The 24842-nt window shown below is 60.0% G+C and overlaps 1 protein-coding gene across 1 annotated transcript in view; it reads left to right on the top strand.

The window, feature by feature from the left end:
- The first annotated feature begins 520 nt into the window (after positions 1-520).
- The window catches only part of GALNT9 (polypeptide N-acetylgalactosaminyltransferase 9), a 79888-nt gene continuing 55566 nt past the window's right edge, over positions 521-24842 (top strand). The window contains exon 1 of the mRNA XM_036108753.2: positions 521-865. Coding sequence (XP_035964646.1) covers positions 625-865 — 241 coding nt within the window. The 5' untranslated portion in view covers positions 521-624. The remainder of the gene's footprint in view (positions 866-24842) is intronic.

Genomic DNA, 24842 nt, shown 5'->3' with positions numbered 1-24842 from the left:
GGGGCGGTCCCGGCGGGGGGCGGGCGCGGAGGCCCCGCGTGCATGCTGATGAGCTGGGCGGCCGCGTCACTCCGCACCGGCGCCGTGGCTGCGGGGCGGGCAGGAGCCGCACGGCCGCCGGAGCGCCCGCCCGGCCCGCGCCTCCCTCGCCTCTCCCGCCCGCAGACCCGCCCGCCGCCCCCCGGGACGGGGCCGCGCCCCTCTGCGGAGGATGCCGGCTGCCCCCTGCGCGCGCGGCCCCGGGCAGCCCCTGCGCAAGGGGACCCCGGGCGGCGGCGGCCGGGCGCGCTGAGCGGGCGCGGGTGGTGCTGAAGGGACAGCTCCCGGGAGCGGGCGGCGGAGCGCGCAGCCAGCCCGCAGCCCCCCGGCCCCAGCCCGCAGCCCCCGGCCCGCAGCCCCCGGCCCCAAGCTCCCCAGGCTACAGCCCCCGGGCCCCGCCCGCAGCCCCCGGGCCCCACCCCCGCCCGCGCCCTTCCCCCACCCCGCCCGCAGCCCCCGCGGCCCCGCTGTCAGCCGGGCTGGCTCATGGTCCCCGAAGCGGCGGGCCGGGCGGAGGCTCCTGTGGCCGCTGGGCCCCCGGGGATGCCCCGCGGGTGAGGCAGCCCCCAGCTTCCAGCCGCGTTCATGGCGGTGGCCAGGAAGATCAAAACTTTGCTGACGGTCAACATCCTGGTGTTCGTGGGCATCATCCTCTTCTCCGTGTACTGCCGCCTGCAGGACCGCTCGGAGGGGCTGGTGCAGATCGTGCGCAGCGCCGACCGCCGGGCGCGGAGCAGGCACGCCAAGGTGGGCGCGCTGGTGGACCGCGAAGCCATCCTGCAGCGCCTGGACCACCTGGAGGAGGTGGTCTACAACCAGCTGAATGGTGAGCCGAGGCGGCGTCCCGCTGGGAACAAAGGGGCTGGAAGGGGGGGGGGGCACACGGCGCTCGGGACACGGAACCCTGGCTGACCCCAGGGCCTGATGGCCAACAGAGGCTGGGATCAAACTCCTTCTGTGTTACTGCGGGTGGAGACTGGGTAGGAGGCAGATAAGAAAGAGAAGGGGTCCCTTTAGCAGAGAGCATTGTCCTGGATGACGGCTCATTCGTTCACTCCCCAGGTGGACACTTGAGAACCAACCCCCCAACCACACATGCAATGTCTCCGACTTATTCCCTGAGAAAACTTGAAAGAACTTCTCCAGAGGGTCTAGGACTTGCTTTAAGAGCAGGCAGTGCCGGTGAGCGGGCACGTTCTGCTTTCCTAGGAGCTGTGGGGGTGGGGGTCTTCTCCTGGAGTCACCCCTCTCCCTCCTGGAGGATGTGGAGACGGAGGGAGGGCAGTGCTGTCCTTCAGAGGTTGTTGATGTGGTGTCTTGAGTGCTGGTGGGGAAAGGTGCCTCCCTGGGACCCCTCGGCCCGTTCAGCCTCCCGTCCTGGGGATGCTCAGGGCTCCGTCCAGAAAGTGTTGCTGTGCGACGAGTGTGAGGCCAGCTGGTGACTACTGGACAGATTGAGTCAGGGGTCCAGCAGGGGCTTGGCAGGTGTTAACCCCACAGAGGGACCTGGGCTGTGGTGCATGGGAGCCCACGGTCCTCGGGAGCTTCCACAGCAAGCCCGGCTCCTGGGGATGGGCTCCTTGTTTCTTCCCCGAAGGCGTGGGCCCCTCGCAAGGGTCAGGGCCAGTGGCCGCAGCTGGGAGGAACGGGTATTTTTCCACTTTGGGATGCAGCAGACGGAATAAAGTGCGTGCTGCTTCCTGGGCTCTCTCTGTGCCGAGGTACAAGGAGGAAGGAGAAAAGTTTGTGTGTTTACCTCATTAGTGGGCTTTTTCCTTCTGTTCTGTGCTATTCTGGTTTCTGCATTGGCAGCCCCAGCAAAGCTCCTCAGGAAGGAAGCATCAGTAACAGGCTCTGGGCGGAGGTGTCTGGGAGCTGGACTGCACTGTGTGTGTGGGGGTCTGCGTGCTTCCTGCCAGTATGGGGGTCTCCTTGGGGCTTCCTGAGGGAGGAAGCAGCAGCTTGAGACCCAGAGGCGTGGTGACACCGTGGATGAGGGTACTGTCCACAGCCTTACTCCCTGTCTGGGAGGGAGCAGAGCATCCTCTGACGCGCCAGGCGCCCCTCGCCCCACCCCCCCCAGCTCCTGTCTCCTCCAGACGCGCCTTTCCTGAGTGAGCTCTGTGGCTTTTCTGATCTGTCCTGTGCAGCCGAAGCCACGAGGGGAGAAAAGTTTAGTCCAACTGCCACTTGGCTGGGTGATTCGTCTCGGAAGCTGTGTGCCCTGGTAATAGCACCTAGCTTTATTGAAGTGTATTTGCCAGGGTGTTATGGTCTGTTTTATGGGGAGAACTGGAGGGTTATATAAAAACATTGGCAGCACATCGGCTTGTGTAACATCCTGACGGCCGGCTCAGCGCCTTGAGCTGCAACTCACCTCACCGTTCCAGGTGAGAGGGAGCCAGGCTCCTTGGTGGCAGAGCAGGCCAGGACCTCCGACTCACTGTCCTGACACTAGCAGGGTGTAGGGAAGGGTTTCAGGAGAGCCAGTGTCAGCCCCTTGCCCACCCGGCCTCTCCCCTTCCTTCACCCACCTCTTTCTCCAAGTGTGTCCCCGTCTCTCTGCCCCATCCCTCTCCTCTGTCTCTCTGTATGTCCCTGTCTCTCTGTCTCTCTCTGTGTCTTGGCCTCTGTCTTTCTCTCCCTCCCTCCCTCCTCCTCCCTGCTCCTCTCAGATGAGGGTCCTGCTCCCCACTTCTAGGCCGTGTACCCAGCACCGTGTCCCACCCAGGAGTCACTCGTGTTTGCTCCTGGAAACGACGAGAGCCAGTCTCTCCCACACCTCGGGTTGGTCCCTAAGGAGGGACAGGACAGGGGTGAGTGGACATCCGTTCACAAGGAGCCGTTTGAAAACAGTGCTGAGCCCTCCAGCCTGGGGCAGGCTTCCGTGTGGCAGGGCGCTGAAGGGCAGGAGCACTTCCCGTGACTGCCTGTCCGGCTGAGAAAAAATCCCCAGGGTCTCCGCCAAGTGCAGAAAGGAGGGAAGACATCCAAACGAAGGGAAACGTCACTGATATTTCCTCGGCCTTGAGTGCTTCCTGGAAATGTCTCTCCTGGCTTACAGGAGCTGGGGGGAGGCAGGGGTGCCCGGACACAGGACGCTCTTCCACACCCTCTCTTCGGCCTGTCCAGTGCCCTTTCTCTGCAATGCCTGGCTGACCTCAGCAAAGACCTAGTGAACGGTGTGTGTAGATCCAGAGTCACAGGACCTGGGAGAAGATGTTCTTTAAGGAAATGCGATATAGTCACATCCTGTATGTACACGAGAGTTTCTTCTAAATTCAGTGCTCAAGGCAGTGCCATTTCTATAGCCAGAAATCATCCTTCTGAATATGTTAAGTTGCACATAAAGTACAGCCTCCACGGGTTTGACTCCTGGGTGGGACACGGTGCTGGGTACACGGCCTAGAAGTGGGGAGCAGGACCCTCATCTGAGAGGAGCAGGGAGGAGGAGGGAGGGAGGGAGAGAAAGACAGAGGCCAAGACACAGAGAGAGACAGAGAGACAGGGACATACAGAGAGACAGAGGAGAGGGATGGGGCAGAGAGACGGGGACACACTTGGAGAAAGAGGTGGGTGAAGGAAGGGGAGAGGCCGGGTGGGCAAGGGGCATGTGTGCACGCACGTGTGTGTGCACGTGTGCATGGGTGTGCGTGCACGTGTGTGTGCATGCATGTGTGTGCACGTGCGCATGTGTGTGTGCACGTGCGTGGCTGGCGCAGGGCATCTCGCGAGCGCCGGTTTGAGAGCCTCTAGCTCCGTGAGAAGAACGGGGAGGGAAGCGTCCCCATTCGGCCGCCTGGTCTGCAAGCCCTCTGCCCTTAGGAACGCGGCCAGTCCTGGGGTGAGGAGGGCGGCCGAGAACTCCGCGTTCGCTCCTCTTTCAGAGCCGAGCCACGGCCAGGCAAAGCGGGTGGCTCCGTGGTTCTGCCCCTGGGCTGGTGAGCGTTACACGGGTGCAGGCGTCCCCTGTTCACAGGGCTCGTGCGCGGCCAGGACGCGGTCTCCCCCGCAGAGGAGAACCTGGCCGCCCTGCTCCTTTCATCCCTGCGGACCCGTTCTTTAGGGGCCGCGGATGGCGAGGTTTCCGTTGTGGGTGGCTCGCCGCTGTAGAGGGAGGTACTTTCTAAAATTCAGAGTGCTCTCACGTTAACCCCGCTACCTCGACCCACCCCTGCCCAAACCTGTGCGGTCAGAGGGCGAGGCCTGGGTCCGGCGTACAGGCAGGCAAAGCCCAGAGCCCGCGGGACAGCGCGGCTTCCGGAGGCCGTGGAGGGAGGGAGTGGTGGCCGCGGTAAAGGCAGCATTTACTTCACAGAGGATCTGCATTTCTACAGTTGTCCAACGGCCAAGTTGAAATAACAGAGGGTCTGGTGGGTCCTAAGGCCTCCCAGGGTGCGGGCAGCCCCCGCCAGCCACTTGCCCTCCCCTGGGACAGAGGTGATTCCAACTCTGCTCCCTCTCGAGCTTCCGAAATCCGGGTGTGACTGGGCCGTCTTTCCCGTATTTGTGCACGACGCCCGCCCTGTGACTCATCTGAGGGTGGGGGTTTGTCTGCTTTGTGCGCAGCCCTAACACCCAGGGTCCTGGGCCATACCGTGCATATTATTAGCGCTCTGCAAATATTTGCTGAATGAGCAAGTGAGCGGATCTTTCTCTGAACAATTCATTGCTTTTGCTTATAGTGAATTTATTTAAAAAGAGAGCTGCAAATCAGCACCCACACCCACAAGCAGGAGGTGACCAGACGGATGAAGCCAAGATGTGGGTTCTGTTCAAGTCCAGCTGGGCGCTGCGGTCGCCCCGGGGCTCTGAGCCCAAGGCCGCTCTCTCTTTGTGCAAAGGGAGACTCTCGAGGGAAAGGCACCTGTAGGGATATATGAGCAGGAAACCCAGACTCTCTCCTTGCAGAGATCAGGAGATCGAGATAAAAGGGAACACTTCTCATGGTAGGAGTCAGTGTTATTCAACCCTGTGTCCTTCTTTTGCCAAAAATCCTGTCCGGCATGTGGCCCCTTCCAGGACTGTGGCTCCTCCTCGGGAAGCCCGGTCTGTGGCAGACTGTGTCCTGAGCGGCCACCTGTCCCTGGAGGGGCGGGGGGGGGGGGTCAGGCGCTAAGGGGTGCGTGTCCACGGCAGCGGGGTCTCCGATTTCTGAGCAGGAGGCCCAAATCGTACCGACAATCTGAGCGCGCTGAGTCTTCATAATGAAACCCTAGTTGAGCTGCAGAGAGGTGAGGCGGAGATGCCGGATTCTGACCCAGCGTTTGCCACAGAGACGCGTGTCGATGTCCCGCCGTCTCCCACCGTGGTGTATGCTTTACCGATTGGCAGGCATCATGGCTGAGAAGCGGAATCGGGGAGGCTGTCCAGAGACCGTCCGCACGCTGTGAACGGTGCACGGCAGGCTCGGAGCCGAAGCCGCGTGAGGACAGCGAGGGGGTCTCACGCCCCCGGTGCATACTGTTTGCATCATAAAAGGAGGGGTAAATCGGACCCTGAGAGCCTGCAGAAGAGGGTGGCCGGGGTCTGAGAGCGCCCAAGGATTCCTGGGGCCGCCAGACACCCCTCGCCCCCGCGGGGCGCCTGCCCAGCGCACCTGCCCTGGGAGCCCCGCGTGTTGAGAAGGTGCTGGTTTCTGGAGAGAGGTTCCGGGCTTTTCTGTGCACAGAAGCAGGTCCGTGTGGGAAATGCTCCAAGATATTCCACGTGTTCGGGAGTGTGCGTTCCACCAGAGAGCTTTCCTGTTCGCTGGTTTTAGTCCCACCGCCGGCTTCCCGCTGGGCCCGGGGGCCTCTTGAGCTTGAGCTCACCGGTCCTCATCCTCCCGGATCTGCTTTGTGAGCCTCCCCATCCTGCGTGCTGGTCTCACTGGCCACGGCTGGAAAGAGAGCGTGGTGTGTCTGTGAGTCCTCGAGGGTCCTGGCAGGTCTGCCTTCACCACGGCAGCGGCGGGTACTTGGCTGGCCTTTCGCCCCTGCGTCCGCGTCCCTCCTGCACTGTGCTGATTTGCTACTGTGAGTGAGAAACTAGCGCATCCTCCTGGAGCCTAGCCTCTCACCGATGCCAGGGCAGGGCTGCGGGCCGTTTGGCGGGAACTGTCCTTTCCGTCCCCTTCCAGCTGCCGTGTGCCCAGCACTGGGCGCAGCCTCCCTCACTCTGAGAGGGTGGAGAGCGTTTGGTTTTGCTTTTCTCCCTCCTCTTTGCCTCTGCTTCTCGGCCTGCAGGCCCCGTCCAACCACGGATGAGTCAGGGCGGCCGAGGCCACTTCCCGGACATAGGGCTTAGCTCCCGCAGACCTGGCCCCTTGTGTTTGGGAGAAGGAGGTGCAAGGACGCTCCACCCTGTGAGGAACACCTCTCTTGGCTCTCAGGGTGGCAAGTGGATCTCACCAGGCCTGGTTCCATGCGGAGACGTGCATCTGCAAATCCGCAGCCGCACTTCTAGGAATAATTCATGCAGGCGGTGATCCCGGGCTTGGGAGGTGCGGGGCTAAGTGATTGCATTTACAATTCAGCTCCGCAATCTGCATATTTCAAAGGCCCTACTTTCTGAAAGGACAGTTTATCCTTCATTGGCTAGAAACTCGACAAAAATAAGTCTCTAGATATTTCCCTATCCTGTGTCCCACCGAGACATTCCGTGGTCTTAGGACCACGGTTCTGCTTCCCCCCAAAGGGAAGGCGGCCAGGTGCTGAAGGAGAGGTGAGAGGGGTCCTTGGATCTCCCTCGTGACTTGGGATTTCCTTTACTGGAACTCCGTGCAGGATGGCCAGGATCGAGACAGTCTCCCCAATACTCTGCATGGTGACCGGCTGGTGTCAGCCATGCGTGATCTCTGCGTGGCCCCACATCACGTGTCTGACAGCAGCTGGTCTTCCGGAGGTGGCTCTCACACCCACAGCCACTGCAGACCCCTCCTGGATCGTCTGTGACGTGTGCCGCACATGCTGGGACCTCAGGACATGTGTAGAGAAGGGGGGAGGCGGAGGGGTGGTCTCTCCGGCAGACAAACTCCCCTCTGCCCACGTGTGAGGCCACAGGCCCTTCCTGCCCCGGCGTTCGCTCTCACAGACCCGACCTCTCCAAGCCGGGGGTCTCCCCCTCCTCGAATGAAGGCAAGATCTCATTTCTCCATGTGTTCTGTGAGCACCTGCTATGCTCCTGATGCCAAGTCAGGATACGTAAGTGATTGGGATGCAGGTTCCTGCCCCATGGGGCTCACACTGGGGAGCACGGCTGGTGAGGGACAATTTCAGGCACGATGATTAAGCCCACGCTGTCCGGGTGCTGTTGTGAGGGACCGTCCCCCCGGCCATCCTCCGTCCCCTTTCTGATGGTACCAAGAAGGCTAACCTCGCCAGTCCCCCGTTCAGACGCGCACGGGCCCTTCCCGGCTCAGGACCCGCAGCAGGTGGCACTTCCATAGCCCTGCGCTGTGTTTCTTCTCTACTGACTGATGTTTTGGACAAACGATACAGGCTTCCTATTTTGGGTGGTGATAAATCACCTGTTTAAGAAGCAAATGTATTTCATTTAAAATGTGTGTCAACGTGAAGGACACTGTTGAGTGAGGTGACTGAGAGGTCTGCAGGGACGCGGATCCCACGGCAGGAAGGGGGGAAGACCAGATCCGGGCGCTGAGCAGCCGACCACGAGGGCAGCCTCCCCGGGGTCGTGGCCGGTGACCGGAATGGATGGAAGGAGGTTTTTAGTCTGAGGACACTTCAGTAATAGTAAAGGCACCGCCAGTGTGAATGTGGCCTGGGAAGCACCGGGGCCTGCAGGATCCAGTGGCTGTCGGGCTTCAGGTGAGGCTTGAACAAGCAGCCTGGCCCTCTGTGTCTCCCCCTCCTCCGGGCATCAGCTTTATTTCATCCCTGGAACTGGGTCAATCCCATCTAAACCGCAGGACACTGAGCATGGGGAAGAGATGAGTTCCCAGAAGAAATCCAGGAGGTAGACGCTGGGACCCAAACTTGATAAATGCCTTCTCCCTGTGGCCCCGCGGGTCTGCTGGGTGGGTTCGGTGCCCCTAGACCGCTGCTGGGATCCGGGGAACTCCTCCCTCAGAGACGCACCTGCCCCAGGGGCCCTCATGCCGCTGCGGTTGGAGCTGCAGGGGGGCGGCTTCTATGCGGGCGGGCGGCCGGACAATGCGTAAGCGGCGGGCAGCCCGCCCTGCTACCGCCCGGGCTCCGTGTGGGCGACGTCGCCTCGTGGGAGCCGGGTGACTGTGTCGAGCCGGGACCTGCCCGAGAGGTCTAGGTGGCGCCTGGGCGTCTGCCAAAGCGGCTGTCCTCGCGAGAGTTCTTGCACAGCCCACATGCGGGAGTGTTTTCTCACACCAATCCACGTCAGATGTGTGTCCCGGGAGCCCGAGGTCCCCGTATCAGGGGCTGGACCTGAAAGACTGCGGAGAAGGGGCCAGGGGGCCCCCAGCAGCCCCGCCTCCCAGGCCCACCTGCCTGGCCCCTGGGTCAGGTCGGGTCTGATGTGCACCTGCCACGGGGGTCTCCCCAGAGGGCTCAGAGGCCTCAGCGGTTGGCGTTTTATTCTTCAGTAAATAAGCTAAGTACCTTCATTCCTTAAAATGCCGGCCCAGGGCCTGGCCCCGTGCCTGGTGTCGAGGTGTCAGGCCAGCAGTGGGTCCTCACGGAGCAGAGCTGTGAGGCCCTGGTTAGAAGTGGGGCCTGGCTGCAGGGCCTGGCTGGGTGGGGGGCCGCGTGGCGGGAGGCGGGGGACACGGGGGTGCCGAGCACAGGGTCGTGTAGGGGAGAGGCCTTGGCCGTGGGGGTGGGCTGCCTTGTCCGGACCGGTCGCCTGGGGCTGCGGTCATGCCGGGTTTGTGAGCTGCTGGGTGTGTTAAAAGAGGGAAAGAGGGAAGGAATCTGAGGGCCGGCTTCCCCACACCGCGGCGCACCTTAGATGTCTGTGTGTGACTCTTGCCGTGTCCGCCGCTCACATTCACAGAAGTGTCTCTGCGGGACGGCGGTCCAGGAGTCGGGGGCACGGACAGTCCCGGTAGACACCATCTCTCAGGCGGGCCGGGTCCTCCGCTGCCCACAAGGGCCCTGGGGGTCACAGTGGAGACGTTGACCTGCGCCCCCAGCCTGGTGTCCGCCCGAGAGTGACACACGGGAGGACGGCGTTGACCCGGCCTGCTCCGGACGCGCGGGGTGCTATCACACACAGCGGCCCCCTGGGCATTCGGAGGTCAGCAGGCTGGGGTGCCACGTGTCCACAGCGCCAGCCCAGGCCCGGCCCCCGTGTGTCGTGTAAACGCAAATAGTATCATTCATGGTGTTAAACTCAAACTTCCAAGAATACATCTTCAGAGCGTTCCTGGGAAGATCATAAGGTTTTCGCTGAAGATGGAGGGAAGGGTCAGTCACGAGCGTGTCCCCAGGCCCCCTGGGGCGGGCAGCAGCGCCGGTGACCCTCAGGGTGGCTCGCCTGTGGTCCCAGCCTCGTGGAGGCCTTCGCTTCGTCTCCTGCTGAGGCCCCCGCGGGCGATCTCTGTGCCGACCCCTCCAGCGTGTTCCAGGCGGAGCCAGAGGCCCCACTGCCCAGCACTGAAGGGCCGTGCGGACCCCCGGCCTCGCGGTTCCCGCGTCCAGTGAGGAGGGACGGGAGGCAGAAAGATAAGCCGATTTCATCTCCTCTTGCTGTAACCAGTTAGCACAAACTCAGTGGCTCAACATGGCGCACACGAATTCTCTGAGTTCTGGAGTCCACCACGGTTCTCTCTGAGCCAAAATCGGGATGTCCCCAGGGCTGGCTCCTTGGAGAGGTGCAGGGGAGGATTCCCAGCGTCAAGGCACCTGCTTCCTGGGCTGGGGCCCTTCCTCCATCCGCGGACCAGCAGCCTGGGCCTCCTTGGCCTCCCTCTTCCACGCTGACCGGCCCCTGTGACTACATCGGCCCCCCAGATAATCCGGGGCCACCCCCTCAGCCCCGGGTCAGCTGATTCTCTTCAGCATATAACTGAGCACGTTCCCAGGCTCTGGAGCCTGTTTGTCCGCTGACCCCATTAGGCAAACTATACGGACTCCTCGATACTGAGAAACACTGAGGAGCAAACTAAGGCGGGAAGGACGGCGTCAGCGGGAAGCACCGGCGTCCTTGCTTGGTGCCCAGACAAGGCCTCGGGGAGAGACCGACTTGTAAGTGAAGATGGAAGTGAGGGCAGGACGTGCAGGTGTGGCAGGAAATGCTCCAGGCCCAGCACGTGCCAAGGTCCTGGGGCAGCGTGTGCCCAGTGCATTGGCAGCATGGCTAGAAAGCTGGTTGGGGGAGTCTGTGCTGGAGACCCATCGGGGAGCTGTGGGCGTCCGCTCAGGCCGCTGTCACAGACCGCCACGGACCAGGCGGCGTGCACAACAGAAGTTCATTGTCTCACGGCTCTGGAGGCTGGAAGACCAGGGTCGAGGTCCCGGCAGGGCTGGGTTTTGGCGGGAACACTCTTCCCGGCTTGTGGACGGCCTTTCCTCCGTGCACACACATTCCTGGTCTCTCCTTCTGTGAGGTCAGTCCCCGTACAGTCCTGCCGCCCGCTCGCAGGGTGCAGGTGGCCCGATGAGGTCAGTTGAGTGGGGGGGCAGGCGGAGAGAAGTTAGACCCCGCAAGCGAGCTGCTCTGCGGGGAGGGAGGCGTCGGCTGGATGGTTCCCCGTCTGGGCCGTCTCCCAGCTCGGGCTGCCGTGTGCGTGGTGCAGGCTGGCCAACAGCACCCCTAGCCTCCCCCCGCGATGCTGGTGGCACCCCCTCCCCACAGTGTCCAGTGTCCCCGGGGGGGCACCCGCTCGCCGAGAACGGGGGAGGCGCAGGTCAGCACGGCCGACTGAAGCAAGGCCGCAGGGGGGTATTTCTGAGACGGGAGGGGCACAGGTGCGGGGGAAGGAGCGCGTCCCCGAGTGCGGGACAGGGATGAGACCCCAGCGTCAGGGGCAGCAGACGGGGCGGGAACTCCGGGGTTCTCTTCCTATTCTTCTGTTTGCTCAGGGAGGCAGGAAGCGAGGTCATCAGCTGGGGGTGAGGGGACACACCACCCCTCCCTCCTTCCTCTCTTTCTAAGGCACAGCCACAGCCTTAAATGGCTGTTTAAGGAGGAAGTGTGTGTTCCGTTGTGTTCAATCAGCGAGCTTCGTCTTAGAAAAGAGGGCCTTACAAAGTGCCTGTTGGGAGATGGGGACACTGGGAGGCCGGGGGACGGCCCGGTCTGCAAGGTGGAGGTGGGTGGTCGGTGGGGGAGGGGGCTTGGGGGTGGGGGTAAGACAGGGAGCGGGTGCTGCTGGGCCTGCCTTGCCCCCCCACATCTGGGGAGGACCCAGTCTCCTGCCTCCACCCCCCACCCAGGGCGGTTCCATCCAGGTGTTTGCTGGGGGGACAGGTGGGGAGGCTGGGGAAAGATGCAGCAGGCTCCCCAGACGGGGTGGGCCTCCTGGGTACCTTCTCAGGGGAAGGGTTGGCCCCCTCCCCACACCTGGCCCCTCCCAGCCTCCACGTTTCTGAGGGAGACCCCAGGACTGGGCTGTTGGTTGGACCTCTGTCCTGGGCACGTTCCTGCGCACCTGGTGTTCACAACAGCCAGGTGGATATGCTGGGCTGAGTGCCCGGGGCCCTGACCACGCCGCCCCCACGGCAACCTGGTAAGGAGATGATCTCCCCGTCACCTGCTGGGCCCGGGCAGGTGAGGCGCTGGAGGAGGTGGGATTTGAATCCAGACACGTCTGGCGCCAGGGCCCCTGCCCTGCGCACCTCCCCAGAGATGGGTGGAGACATCAGCGTAGCTCAGTGTCGTGTATTATAGCTCCTGCCTCTTACAGCAAGAAAAGGGACTATTTTTATTTTTAACAGAATAGTGCGGTCAGACCGGCTCTGCGTGTAGCCCGGGTCTGAAACCAGCAAGCCTTGATTTTATTTCAGAGAAACGGCCTGGCTTCTGCAGGGACTGTTTTCACACCATTTCGAGCAGATTGTGGAAAATGCCTGTTAATAGTCTGCGTGCTTGAGCACTTAGCAGTGGACACGGAAGCAAACAAGCTTATCTTAATTGGTAGGAGGAGACTGTTGTGGTTAGAACACGGGCTGCGGAGCCAGGCCTCCCCTCATAGCCTCGGTCGGGTTTCTTCCTTGTTCGAGTTTCCTCGCCTGCGAGGTGGGCTACGGTCACATTTGTCTCCTGGTGTGGCCAGAAGTGAGCACTGCCCGGCTTGTGGTCTCCACTTAGTAGGAAGACTGGCTGACGTGGCTCAGCCCGCTCACCCCCAGTGCGCCCATCTTCCCACCCAACTCCACCGGACCAACCCTGTACATCCTCTCCTGATGCAGCCCACCCTGCCAGAAATGCATGGCACCCAGGCTTCCCTGGCAGGTTGGGGAGGGACCTCAGGGAGTGGCTTAATCCAATTCACACTTCTTTCACAGAAAGCTGGCTCAGAGCGTGGTGCCTTCCTCTGAGAGTTTGCAGCCAGGTGGAAGGCAGCGAGTTACCAGTAATGCAAATTCAGAGGAGCACAAGAGGGAGGACTGTGTTGATGGGGACGGTCAGGGGGGATTTCATGGAAGGGGAGGTGTTTGAGCTGCACAAGGAGTTAGGTGGCTCTGGGTCCAAACCCCAACTGGGTGGCCTTGAGCAGGTCACTTCTCTCTGAGCCTTGGTTTCCATGTCAGTGAAACAGGCAGGATGGTTATCCTTCCACAGTAGGATTTTTGAGGAGATTAGATAAGACAATGCATACGAATGGGGGCCCCTGGGTGGTTCAGTCAGTTAATCATCTGCTTTCAGCTCAGGTCATGATGTCAGGGTCCTAGGATTGAGTCCCACGTCAGACTCCCTGCTCAGCCGGGAGTCTGCTTCTCACTCTCCCTCACTCCTCCCCCTGCTTGTGCGCACACTCTCTCTCAAATAAATAAAATCTAAAAAAAGAAAAGAAAAGATAATGCGTACAAAGTGTTTAGAAACGTGCCTGACACATAGTTGGTCCTCAGAAATGTGAGCAAAGATGAAGGAAGAAAAATAGTTGAAATTGGGTGGTATTTGGATAGATGGATAGCATGATGCCTGGCACATAATGGTTTCTTAATAAATATTTGTTCATTGGATGGGTGGAAGGATGTTTGAGTGGATGGATGAGTGGGTGGATGGATGAGTGGATGGATGGATGGATGAGTGGGTGGGTGGATGGGTAGATGGGTGGATGAATGTTGGGTGGGTAGATGGATGGATGGATGAGTGGATGGATGGATGGATGAGTGGGTGGGTGGATGGGTAGATGGGTGGATGAATGGTTGGGTGGGTGGATGGATGGATGGATGAGTGGATGGATGGATGAGTGGATGGATGGATGGATGAGTGGGTGAGTGGATGGGTAGATGGGTGGATGCATGGTTGGGTGGGTGGATGGATGGATGGATGGATGGGTAGATGGATGAGTGGATGGATGGGTAGATGGATGGATGGTTGGATGGATGGATGGATGAGTGGGTGGGTAGGTAGATGAGTGGATGAATGGATGGGTGGGTGGGTGGGTGGATGGGTGGGTGGATGGATGGGTGGATGGATGGATGGGTGGATGGATGGATAGATGGATGGATGAGTAGGTAGGTAGATGGATGGGTGGGTGGATGGATGGGTGGATGGATGGATGGGTGGATGTATGGATAGATGGATAGATGAGTAGGTAGGTAGATGGATGGGTGGATGGATGGATGGATGGATGGGTGGGTGGATGGATGGTTGGATGGATGAGTGGGTGGATGGGTAGATAGATGGGTAGATGAATGGATGGATGGATGATGGTTGGATGGATGGATGAGTGGGTGGGTGGGTAGATGGATGGATGAATGGATGGGTGGGTGGATGAGTGAGTGGGTGGATGGATGGGTGGGTGGATGAGTGGGGATGAATGGATGAATGGATGGGTGGATGGATGATGGTTGGATGGTTGGATGAGTGGGTGTGTGGGTGGATGAGTGGGTGGGTGGATGAATGGATGAGTGGGTGGATGGGAGGATGGGTGGATGGGTGGATAGATGGATGGATGGATGGATGGATGGATGAGTGGGTGGGTGGATGGGTATGGGAGATCCTGCACAGTGAGAAAGGCCAAGCATTGAGAAAGGGAAGCAAGTATCCTGAATGGCTGGAGGAGGACAGAAGGCCAGGAAGGCAAGTTGGGCCCAGATGCTCCCATGTGCAGACAAATAGCCTGTCAGGCACAAGTATGGGTCTGAGAGCCTCATGTCCAGTGTGGCCCTGGCAGAAGGGTGTCCCCCCTGGGAGCAGAGACATGGAACCGTAGGCACTGCCCAGGGCTGCAAGAAGCCCTAGCTGCCCCTGAGAACAGGGATGTGGGGCATGTTCTCCTTCCCGGGGCTGCAGAAACTCAGATGAGGAGAAAAGACAGCTAGGTGTTTGGGTCCTGCAGAAACATGTGGCCAGATTCTAGACCTTCCCCATCTCCTCTCTCCTGAGGGTCCTGTCAGCCACTGGAAGGGCGGACACCCAGCTCCAGCCTCTCTATCCCTGACCTGGGGCCTTTGGGGTCAGAAGGCACTCAGCGAGGGCCGGCTTAGATCAGGTGTTCTTCGAGCTGTCCCCACCCCCAGAGAGGCAGCTCCTCTGGCCCAGGATGCCCACCACTGAAGGCCCTGTGGCTGGAGGGGTCCCTGGGGGAGTGTGGGTCCCATGAGGGAGGTGCTGTCACCTTAACTCAGATGGGGAAACCGAGGCTCACGATGCTCAAGTATTTTACCCACAGTTAGGACGTGGGTGAAGGTGGGGTTTGAATTCTGGACTTGGCTCTGGCACCAAGCTGAGCAAACCTGAACGCCTGCCCAGCAGCCATGAGGGACGTGCTGCTGCCCCGTGGCTCAGGTCTGGGCAGCTGTGCGTGCCGATGTGGAGACAGCCTTTGACTTCAGACTCCAGAGTTGGTGCTGGAATGACTGACATCTTGGGGAGTGTGGAGTGCGTGCACTTGGCACAAGAGAAGGACATGAGTTCCGGGGAGCGGAAATGGACCCAAGCGACCGAATGTGTGTGCCCCAGATTCCCCCGTGGGAACCCTCCCACCAGATTCCCTGCAGGGAACCCTCCCCCTCAGGCTCAGAAAGGTTCTCAAGGGGGCCCCCATGGGGGATTGGTGGCCTCGCAGGAAGAGGAAGAGAGACAGATATCCCGTTTCTCGCTCTGAACGCGCACACCAAGGACAGACGGTTGAGGACACAGCACGAACTGCTGGCCAGGAGACAGGCCAGGGACAGGCTCTGACCGGGAGGCACATTGGTGCCTTGGTGTGGACTCCCAGCCTCCAGGGCTGTGAGAAATAAGGGCGTGTGAGCACCCAGTCTGTGTGTTTCCTAGGGCAGCCAGGGCGGGCTGAGACAGGGACACTTTGTGCTTGTCCACTGTTCCTTGTCTGGAAGGTCACTGTCCCCTGGATGGAGCTCTGGGGGCAGCACCCACGGCTCTGGCTCTGTGTCCTTCAGATTGGGAGCCCGCAGTTGCCCACCCTCCGGTCATTCATTCATGCACACATGCATTCTCTCAATGCACCTGTTTGGTGAGCACCGCTGTGCAGCAGGTCCTGGGGCTGGGGCAGCCAGCAAGGCCGGGCATCCCTGCCCTGGGGGTCAGGAGGACAGCTGAAGGAGGGGCTGGATCCTCTGTCCCCACCCAAAGGGGCTCCCAGCCAGAGCCAGCCAGACTCTCAGCTCCTGGGTTCCGGCCCTACATCCCCACATCTTCCCCAGAGCACGGGCCCTCGGTATCCTCCTGTTCATGACCGCCTGCATTTCCCGGGAGATTTGGCAGTCGGGATCTGAGCAGAGAACTCAGCCCAGCGAGAGCACGTCTATCGTCAGAGGCTGGGGACCTGACCACTCCCACCTTCCATGCAGCCGCACTTGGAGCCAGGTGGCCGCTGAGGGACAGGACTCCCAAATGTCCCTGTGCCCACTCCCCAGCAATCAGGAGACCCAAACTGGAGCTGGATGGAGCAGGCCACAGGACACGCTTACAAAGAGAGAGAGAGAGCCAGGAAATCCATTTTGCCGGATATTTCCAGTCACTCCTTATTTTGCATGCTTTGGCCCCATAAATATTCACATGACGTATGAAGATTTATCAAACACTCGACTGGTGTCAGTGAGAATATATCTTACCGGTGTTGCCATGTCCTGCAAAATATTCATGACTTCACGGTTCCAGAAGGGTGGTCCATCTTTGGCTATTAACAACACGACCCCAGTTTGGGTCCCCAGAGATCCTTAACAGACCTGAGAAGTAATTGGCCGCGGCACGTGGGGAGAGTGGGTGCGCGGAACCTGGGGCGGAGCTGTCGCCTACAAAGCCACGCGGGGCCTGCTTCTTTTACTTCCACTTTGCAATCATCAAAATTAATAGCAGGCGTGTTAGATTGGCCTACATTTTTATAGGGCAAAGCAAGAGAGGAGCTGGGAGCTGGTGGGTGCTCTGCTCACTGCTGTTTCCACCCCACTCTCCCCGAGAAGGCGGGCACCAGGGTTGAGGGTGTGGGAGGGTACGGCCTGTAGCCCCGGCAGGTGACCAGCGGTCTGTCCACCGTGAGCCTCGGAGTCCCGCCTGCGGGGCGACCTGAGGAGCAGGAGACGGCTGGTGAGGGCAGCATGGGCAGCCGGTCCTCTCTGCCTCTGCGCGGGGCCCCGGCGTGTGGGACGGGTGTGCGCGCCGTCAGGGAAGCTCAGTCCTCGGCCTCGTTGGACCCACCGTGGACAGGAGTTTTGTGTCTGTCCTTCCGGGCTCCTGGGGCTGTGAGCGGGCCCTCCCACCCCGTCCAAGGCTGCGGCCCCACACAGGGGGCCATCTGACCCCTGACTTCTCCCCCCTTGAGATGTGGAGTTCGCAGTATTCAGGACAACACACACCCCCACTTCGAGAAAGCACTCATCTCAGATTCCCATCTTTCTTCACGTCTGTCCTTGTAAACTTTTTCCCCGTCTTGTCAGATATTTATTGCTTTTTAGCAATTGGTGGTGTTGATTCAAATCTAAGATTCTGGCCGATTCCAGGGTGGCCAGTGGTCCGTCGGCTGGATGCTGAGGGCACCCCCCCTCCCACGGCCCTCTGCTCTGCCGCCCCTCTCAGCTGTGCTTGTGACCAGCGTCTGCACTGGGGCTGTCTCCTCCCAGAACACCGGCTGACGTCCCCGTGACAGATGGAATCTGTGACTCAAGGAAGCTGGGAGCTTGAACGCCGCACCTCCTCCCGCGCTTCCTCCCGCGCTGAAAACTCTTTCAGCCGCCCATGTGTGCCCGGTACCCTGGCTGGAAGGCGTGGGTTGCAGGTGTGACGTGCCTCTTCTGGGAGGGGGGCTGGAAGGGGCCCCGGGACGGCCAGCCCTGGCAGCTGGTCCCTCTGCGGCAGGGCCCACTCCCTCGCGTCTCTGGGGGATGGAATCCAGGGTCTCGTGGCCGCCCGAGAGAGGCTGAAGGAGAAGCAGAGAGGCTGAGGGAGGTTTCAGCCTGATAGCGTGGGGCCTCAAGGACCCAACCGCATTTGGTTCCAGCCCCTCCCTTCCTAGTGTGCGGCATTCGGCCTCGTGGTCGCAGGGTGGCCGCTCCAGCCCTGGGCATTGAGTCCTAGCTCCAGGCAGGAGAAAGGAGGAGGGACTGCAGGTAAAAGGCAAAAACGCACATGCACCGGCTGAGACCATGCCTTTTAGACACATTTCCCAGAAATTCCACCCAGCAAATTCCACTTAGATCTTACTGATCAGAGTTTGGTCCCATGCCACCCCTGGCCACAAGGTCAGCCCAGGGAGGCGAGCATTTTAGCTGAACTCATTTCTACCCCAAACGAACTGTGGTTCTGCTAATGAAAAGGACGGAGACAATAGATGCTGGCCAAGCACCCAGAGTGTCTTCCCTCCCCTCCCACACCCTCCCCCTCTGCCCCTCCGCATTCCCCCTCCCCTCATCCTTCCCCTCTGCCCTTTCTCACCCCTGCCCTCCCCTCCCCTCCTCTCCTCTCCCCTCCCCTCCCACCCACACCCTCCCTCTCTGCCCCTCCCCATTCCCCCTCCCCTCATCCTTCTCTGCCCTTTCTCACCCCTGCCCTCCCCTCCCCTCCTCTCCTCTCCCCTCCCCTCCCACCCACACCCTCCCTCTCTGCCCCTCCCCATTCCCCCTCCCCTCATCCTTCTCTGCCCTTTCTCACCCCTGCCCTCCCCTCCCCTCCCCTCCTCTCCTCTCCCCTCCCCTCCCCTCCCACCCACACCCTCCCTCTCTGCCCCCCCATTCCCCCTCCCCTCATCCTTCTCCTCTGCCCTTTCTCACCCTCGCCCTCCCCCTCCCCTCCCCTCCCACCCACACCCTCCCCCTCTGCCCCTCCCCATTCCCCCTCCTCTCCGACCCCCTCCTCCTTCCCCCCTGTATGAGTGTCCTGTTGATCTGCTATAACAAATGACCACAAACCGGGTGGCCTTAAACAACAGGGATTTATTCTTTCACAGTCTGGAGGCCAGAAGCCTGAAATCAGTATCGGCAGGCTGATTCCTCCTGGAGGCTCCGAGGGAGAATCTGTTCCGGGCATCTCTCCAGCTTCTAGTGGCTCCTGGCAATCCTTGGCGTTCCTTGGCTTGTAGACACCTGACTCCATCTCTACTCCACCATCATGTGGCTTCTCCTCTCTGTGTGTGTCTCTCTGAGCCCCTCTAAATTATCAGGACACTTGTCATCGGATTTAGGACTGACCCTAATCCCGGACGCTCTCATCTTGAGGTCCTTACCTTAGTTACACCGGCAAAGACCCTATTCCCAATAAGGCCACACTCACAGGTTCCAGCTTTTGGGGCTTCTATTCAACCCACCTCCCTCCCCATCCGTCGAAACCAGGGGCACAGCCTCTCAACCTCCAGGCAGCCGTGCGGACGGGCTGGGGGCAGGGAACGGACCACCCGCACCTGTGTAGGGCCCTGTGCCCTACATGCGTGCTGTCGGGCGGCTGGATCCTTCCACAGGAGCTGGCAGCTCAGGCTTGCACATGAAGTGTGTCTCATTGGGCAGTGCCCCTGAGACTTGCTTTAAGCCCCAAGCCCCTCCCGGTCCCTCCACGTCGGCTGCTCTTCTCTGAAATGTCCAGGCCGTCCGTAGAAACAGCTGTTGCGGGCCACCAGTCCGTGGGGCCGGGGACGACTCCAGACCTACCCTCCCAGCCCTGCAGGCGGCCGCTCTGAGCCACCCTGCACCTGCCTGGGGTTCCTCCGTCGCCGGGAGCACAGGGGTCTGCTGCCTCCCTGCCCCCTCCTGGCACCCGGGTTTGGGGAAGCCGTTGGGGGATCACAGGCTGCCCACAGGGTCACTGTGCCGCTGTCGGGAGCCCCAGGGCCGAGGCGGTGTGGTGCAGTGGTTACACACGCAGCCCCCAAAAGGCTGCACCAGGCCTTGGCCCCCCCGGGGTGCTCTCTGCACACTGATGGCACTCTCTCTGCCTGGGTCCCCTGCCCGGTCCCGGGGCTGCTGGGACAAATCATCGCATGCTGATGGGCTTAAAACAACCGGATTTATTCTCTTACAGTTCTGGAGGTCAGAAGCCCAAAATGGGTGTCCCTGGGCTAAAACCAAGGTGTGGGCAGGGCTGGGCTCTCTGGAGGCTCCAGGGTGGATCCTTCCTGCCCCTCCCAGCTTCTGGGGGCCCAGGCGTCCCTTCTGCCCGGGCTCTGCCTTCAGATCTCGCGGTCCCCTCTACTGTGCACGTGAAACCTCCCTCAGCCTCTCTGCTTTAAGGGCATCTGGTGGTGCGTAGGTCCCTCCTGGATGACCCCGGACACTCTCCGAATCTCAGGGTCCTTGTGGTGATCCTATCTGCAAAGCCCCATTTACGGGGGCACCCTTGGGACCCATTATGCAGCCTTCTGCAGCCGGCCACACCCGAGCTCACAGAGGCAGACCCTCTGTTAACCCCATGCTATAGTTGCTGATATTCAGACATGAATCTGTCTTGCTGCCTTCCCTTGAAAGTCTGGAAGATCTGGTGTCTTAGGCTGGGTTAGGTCTGGAGCACGGGAGCACCCACCCCCAGCCCCACGACGCAGGTACCAAGGGCCAGCCGCCGTGTTCTCGTAAATCAAGAGACGATGTCTGGGCAACGGCCCCAGTCCCTCAGCCCAGCACCCGAGTCCGCCCCTGACGGGCTGCTTTCACTCCTGGGCCGGGCCCCACGGGTTCCCACGTGTGAGTAGGAGCTCTCGGGATCTCAGACACAGCCACCTCCTCGCTGAGATGGCTTCCAAATTATCTCTCGGAATTAGAAAGTATGTTCCCTCAGGCCACGTGAAAGGAGCTTCGAATGATTATCCACAGAAGCAAATGGCTGTGGGCTTCAGGAGAACTTTGGCAGAAGTACACGCTCCCCTCCCACCACCACAGGAGGATGAACGGGGAAGGACCCTGTGTTCAGAGGAAGCTGCTTCTCCTCCGGAAAGTCAGGTCCCTGCCTCTGAAAGCAAACCCACCTCACTAAGCAAGAGCCCCAGAGCAGAGAATGTTCTAGAAGCAGTGGGTGCCCTGACCTTGACAACTCACTTTCCATAGCCGGGGGCCCACCTCTGCCGCCTGCCCCGGGACCCCTGGGCCAACTTAGCCCACCTGCGGCAGGATGGAGCGCACCTGAGCTGGAGGCGCCCTTTTGTGCAAAGCTGGCCCTCACTCCCTTTGTTCTGGGCGCTCAACATACCAGAGGAGGGGCGCTCTCTGCTGGTGACGTAATCCACTTGGGCGCATGCCCACCGTCGCCGTCACTGTGTCCTTCGGGATGAAGTGTCTGCTGGAACCCTGAGTGACAACCACACCAGTGCAGGACCGGGCTGGCTGGACAAGCCAACAGATAAACGTACAGTCACACAGGACTGGGAAGCAAATATTTATGCATCCATCCACAGGATATTACGTGGTGCTTTAGAAGATAATTATTAATTAGAATTCAGTCTGAAACATAACGACAGAGGAGACGACATGTTTGACGATAATTTCAAGTGGAAGCAAAAAGCCAAATGCAGACTTCTCCAGCTGGAGGACGGAGGGTGGGCGCATCCTCCTGACCCCCTGCTGACCCTCTCCCAGGGCAACGCCATGTCCAGGGCAACGCAGCACTGGACGATCCAGGGAGGGCTTGGGCATCATGGGCTTCCTGCCCAGCTGAAGAAGGTTCTGGAATGCCTGCTGGAAGCTCACTTTTTGAGAGGCATGAGGCCCCTTTTGGATGTGAAAAGGGGTTCCCCGGATGCCCCCAGCCAGGGCTTCTGTTCAATCTGGGTGCTGTTGATGTAGGAAAGATGAGTTCGAAGCCGACGGCCAAGAAAGAATTCCTGAGGCGTCTTTGGTGCAGAAAGGTGGTTTATTAAAGCAGGGGGACAGGACCTGTGGGCAGAAAGAGCCGCGCCGGGGTCATGAGGAGTGGCCCCTTATATACTTTCAAGTTGGGAGGGGCTTAAGGATAGCATCAGTCTCTAAGGAATTTGGAAGGAAGGGTTCCAGGATCCTGAGGGGGCTAGCTATTGTTGGGAAAAGGTCATTTATTACCGTCTAATAAAATCTGAGACCCTTCAGATGTATATTGGTGGGCCGTATGCTTGGGGGGTGATTGCCGACACGTATCTTGGGGGGAAGAGATAAAGGGAGTTTCCGAAGTTATTTCTAAATGTTAAAGTAGACTCAGGATCCTGGGGGTCCGGCTAAGGTTGCCTTTGGCCTTTAGCAAAGCGTCCACATCGAGGCAGCTGAGCTCCTAGAGGAAGGTCACTACCTGTCTCAAGGACTTGTCAGTGGGCTGTAGGCAGTAAGGAAAGGTAATAATTTCTCTTCTGCCTCAGTTTCCACGTCACCGCGACGTGGCCAGACTCATTCTCCATGGCCAGCTGGCCTCTCCTCACACCACGCTGGCTGTGGGTGTTTGTCTCCAACCCGACTGAGGGGGCCGAGGGCTGGGGAGGGGTGGCCGCATGGACGGGGGCGGCCCTTGCCCTGCCCAGAGGGGCAGCATCCACGAGGTGCATGCGTCCACGAGCCAGTGTCCAAGAGCCTCCCGTGGTCATCTACAGCATGCTCCCAGGGCTCCCCCAAGAGCATGTGGACCTGCTACGGAGGCGGGTGATGAACATGGAGCCAGGCGCTCATAAACTGGGTGCCTCCATTAAAACGCTCTGCCGCGAGGGGGTGTCCCTCCTGCCTTTGCCATAGCACCGCATGAAATGGTGCTAAAAGTAATAAGCAGCTGTAATTAACGTCCTTGATGTCAAAATGGAAAATTGGTGACCTTTACTGGTTCCCTCTAAAATTCCTCGTTGAGGTGATTGGAAGTTGAAAGCACGTGGGTAGGAGGTGTGTGGCCTCGGTGAGCCTCAGGGGTCCTTCTGTAAAATGTGGTGATAAAAGCACCTGGGGCAGGACCCACTGGCCATGGGCAGGCGGGGGTGTAATGACCACCGGCTGTCACGACCAGCCTGTGACCCCCCCCCAAGTCCTAGGGTAACAAGTAGGAGGTGTGGCTTCAGTTTAATTTTCAGAGAAGTCAGCTGGACAGACGTTTCAAAGGCTGAGCTAATGCATGCAAATTTCCCATTGTTCTCAAAATCACTTCTCATTCAAGGGTGGAAGGAAGAGTCTGGGGCTCTGATTCCCCCGCAGGGGGAAGTGGAATGTTTCAAACAGGAAAAGCCGCTCTCCCTCTTGTTCTGGAGGCCCCGGTGCCTTTGTGATCCGACCCGTCGCTGCGCCACCCCCAGAGGGGCTGAGTGCCATCCCACGTGAGGGACGGTTGGCATCCGTGAGTCCAGTCGTCACAGTCTGCTGGCCGCAGGTCTGCTGGCTGGTTTCTCGGGGCCGCGGGGACAGAGCACCGCGCTCCGGACGGCTGAAACAACAGGCATTCATTCGTTTACAGTCTGGAGCCTGACTCCAGGTCGGGCAGGGCCGGGGGGAGGGTGCTTCCGGCTTCCTCCAGCTCCTGGGGGCCCCACGCGGTCCCTGGCTGGTGGCCACGTCCCTCCAGTCTCTGTCTGGGTTGTCACGTGACCAGCTTCTCTTTGCGTGCGTCCGTGTCCAAAATGGACCCCACCCCAATTCAGGATGACTTCATCTTAGCTGATGACCTCTGCAGAGACCCCATTTCCAGAGAAGGCCACACCCACAGGTCCCGAGGGCCAGGACCAGAGCTTGCCACGGTTCAGCTCACAAGGCTGCAGAGCCTGCCTGTCACCCACTTGGCCTGACTCATGAGAGATGAGCCCTGAGGGCGGCAGGACTTGGGGGACATTGTGCCCCACCCCCACCCTGGCACCAGGCCCCGCCGGTGAAGCCAGGATTTCGGGGGACATGAAGACAAAAGCCGGTTCTGTAGGTGTCGGTGTCGACCCCAGGGGCCTTGGTGGCATGTGGCCATCGGTTCAGTGGCCCTCGGGCTGTGGACCGCCCCCCCCGTAACGGCCAGGCCACCTTCAGTCTTTACAAGTTTCTTCTGGTTCCGTCTGCCCTTGTCACCCAGGGATCAAGCAATCCTGCCTCTTTAGAAGGAACTCTTTGTGAAAGAGGCGTGAGCCCACGGTCATCCCGGAAAGGAGGGAAGACGCGAGTCCCACGAGCCCCACAGGGAGGCGCTGATGGGCAGGACTCCATAAAAGCGAACTCAGATCTACGGGTTTTTAATGGTCGGAGCTGTAACAGCTGGGGCTCCCACCGCTCCCCTAGCGGTGCCCCCCGCCCCGGGGGACAGCCTCTCAGAGCTTCTGCAGCTGCTCAGAGGTCAGGGGTCAGGCAGGGCTAGAGGGCACAGGGCGAGGCCCAGATGTGACCAGCCCAGAACCCTTCCCTGGAGGCAGGGGCGGGCTCCACGCGAGGCTCCTGCTCGGACACACGGCTCTCGTCTGGGGCCCCGGACATCAGCGCGCATGGTGGCGCGTGGCTGCTGGCCACGGTCCTGCGTCTGAAACCCGTGCTACATAAAAATTGTTACCAATCATCCTTACCTCTCCACCCTGAAAAGTGCACAGAAAGTCAAGATCCAAGCCTAAAGCCAACCAAAATGCACATGATTTTGGGGAATGAATAGTGTCAAGGGAGGCTGCTGGGCCATTCCATGGAGGGGCGAGCGGTGCGGTCAGGCAGGGCCGCGTGGCCTCCGTGGCTCGCTGATGCTGGGCCCACAGCCAGCAACGGGTGGGTGGTGGAGGTGGGCTCGCGCCTCCTTTCAGAACCAGCCTCCAGACCAGCCGTGGGGAGCTGGGTGGAGGCTGCAGAGCAAAATTAGCTGTTCTAAGTGACTTTGACAACGTTTGACAACGTAGAAACTACGGTGTAGCTATTTCTGTCCTTCTGGGGGTAATTCAACATCTTATTTTTTAAAATCTTTATTGCGGTAAGAACCCTTACCATGCAATCTACCTTTGTGACAAAGTTTTAAGTGCTGCTGACTAGGCACAGTGATGTGCTGCAGACCTCTAGCTTATCCCTGTAAGTTTATACGTCTCTATAACTGAAAAAATATATATATAAATGAAACTTACACCCCGTTGAGCAGAAGTCCGGGAGAATGCTAACTTTTCCTTTAACCCGCTAGGGAGTGGACAGACGCTGTCTAAAGTGACACTTCCAGAAATAGAGCCGAAAGTGTTCCTCCTAAGGTCACAAGGATAACCCCGGAATAACGGAGAATAAAGGCGCGGTGGGGAAGAGTGGAGGGAGGAGGAGGCCGGCGGGCGGACTGAGCCTCAGGCTCCGTGCGGACGTCCCGGGAGGCTGTGCCCGCCGACAGAGCCAGACCCTGAA

This window comes from Halichoerus grypus, chromosome 13 (assembly GCF_964656455.1).
Source record: "Halichoerus grypus chromosome 13, mHalGry1.hap1.1, whole genome shotgun sequence".
Lineage (NCBI taxonomy): Eukaryota > Metazoa > Chordata > Mammalia > Carnivora > Phocidae > Halichoerus > Halichoerus grypus.
The sequence above is the reverse complement of the archived record's forward strand: the minus strand, read 5'-3'. Positions and strand labels throughout refer to the sequence as shown.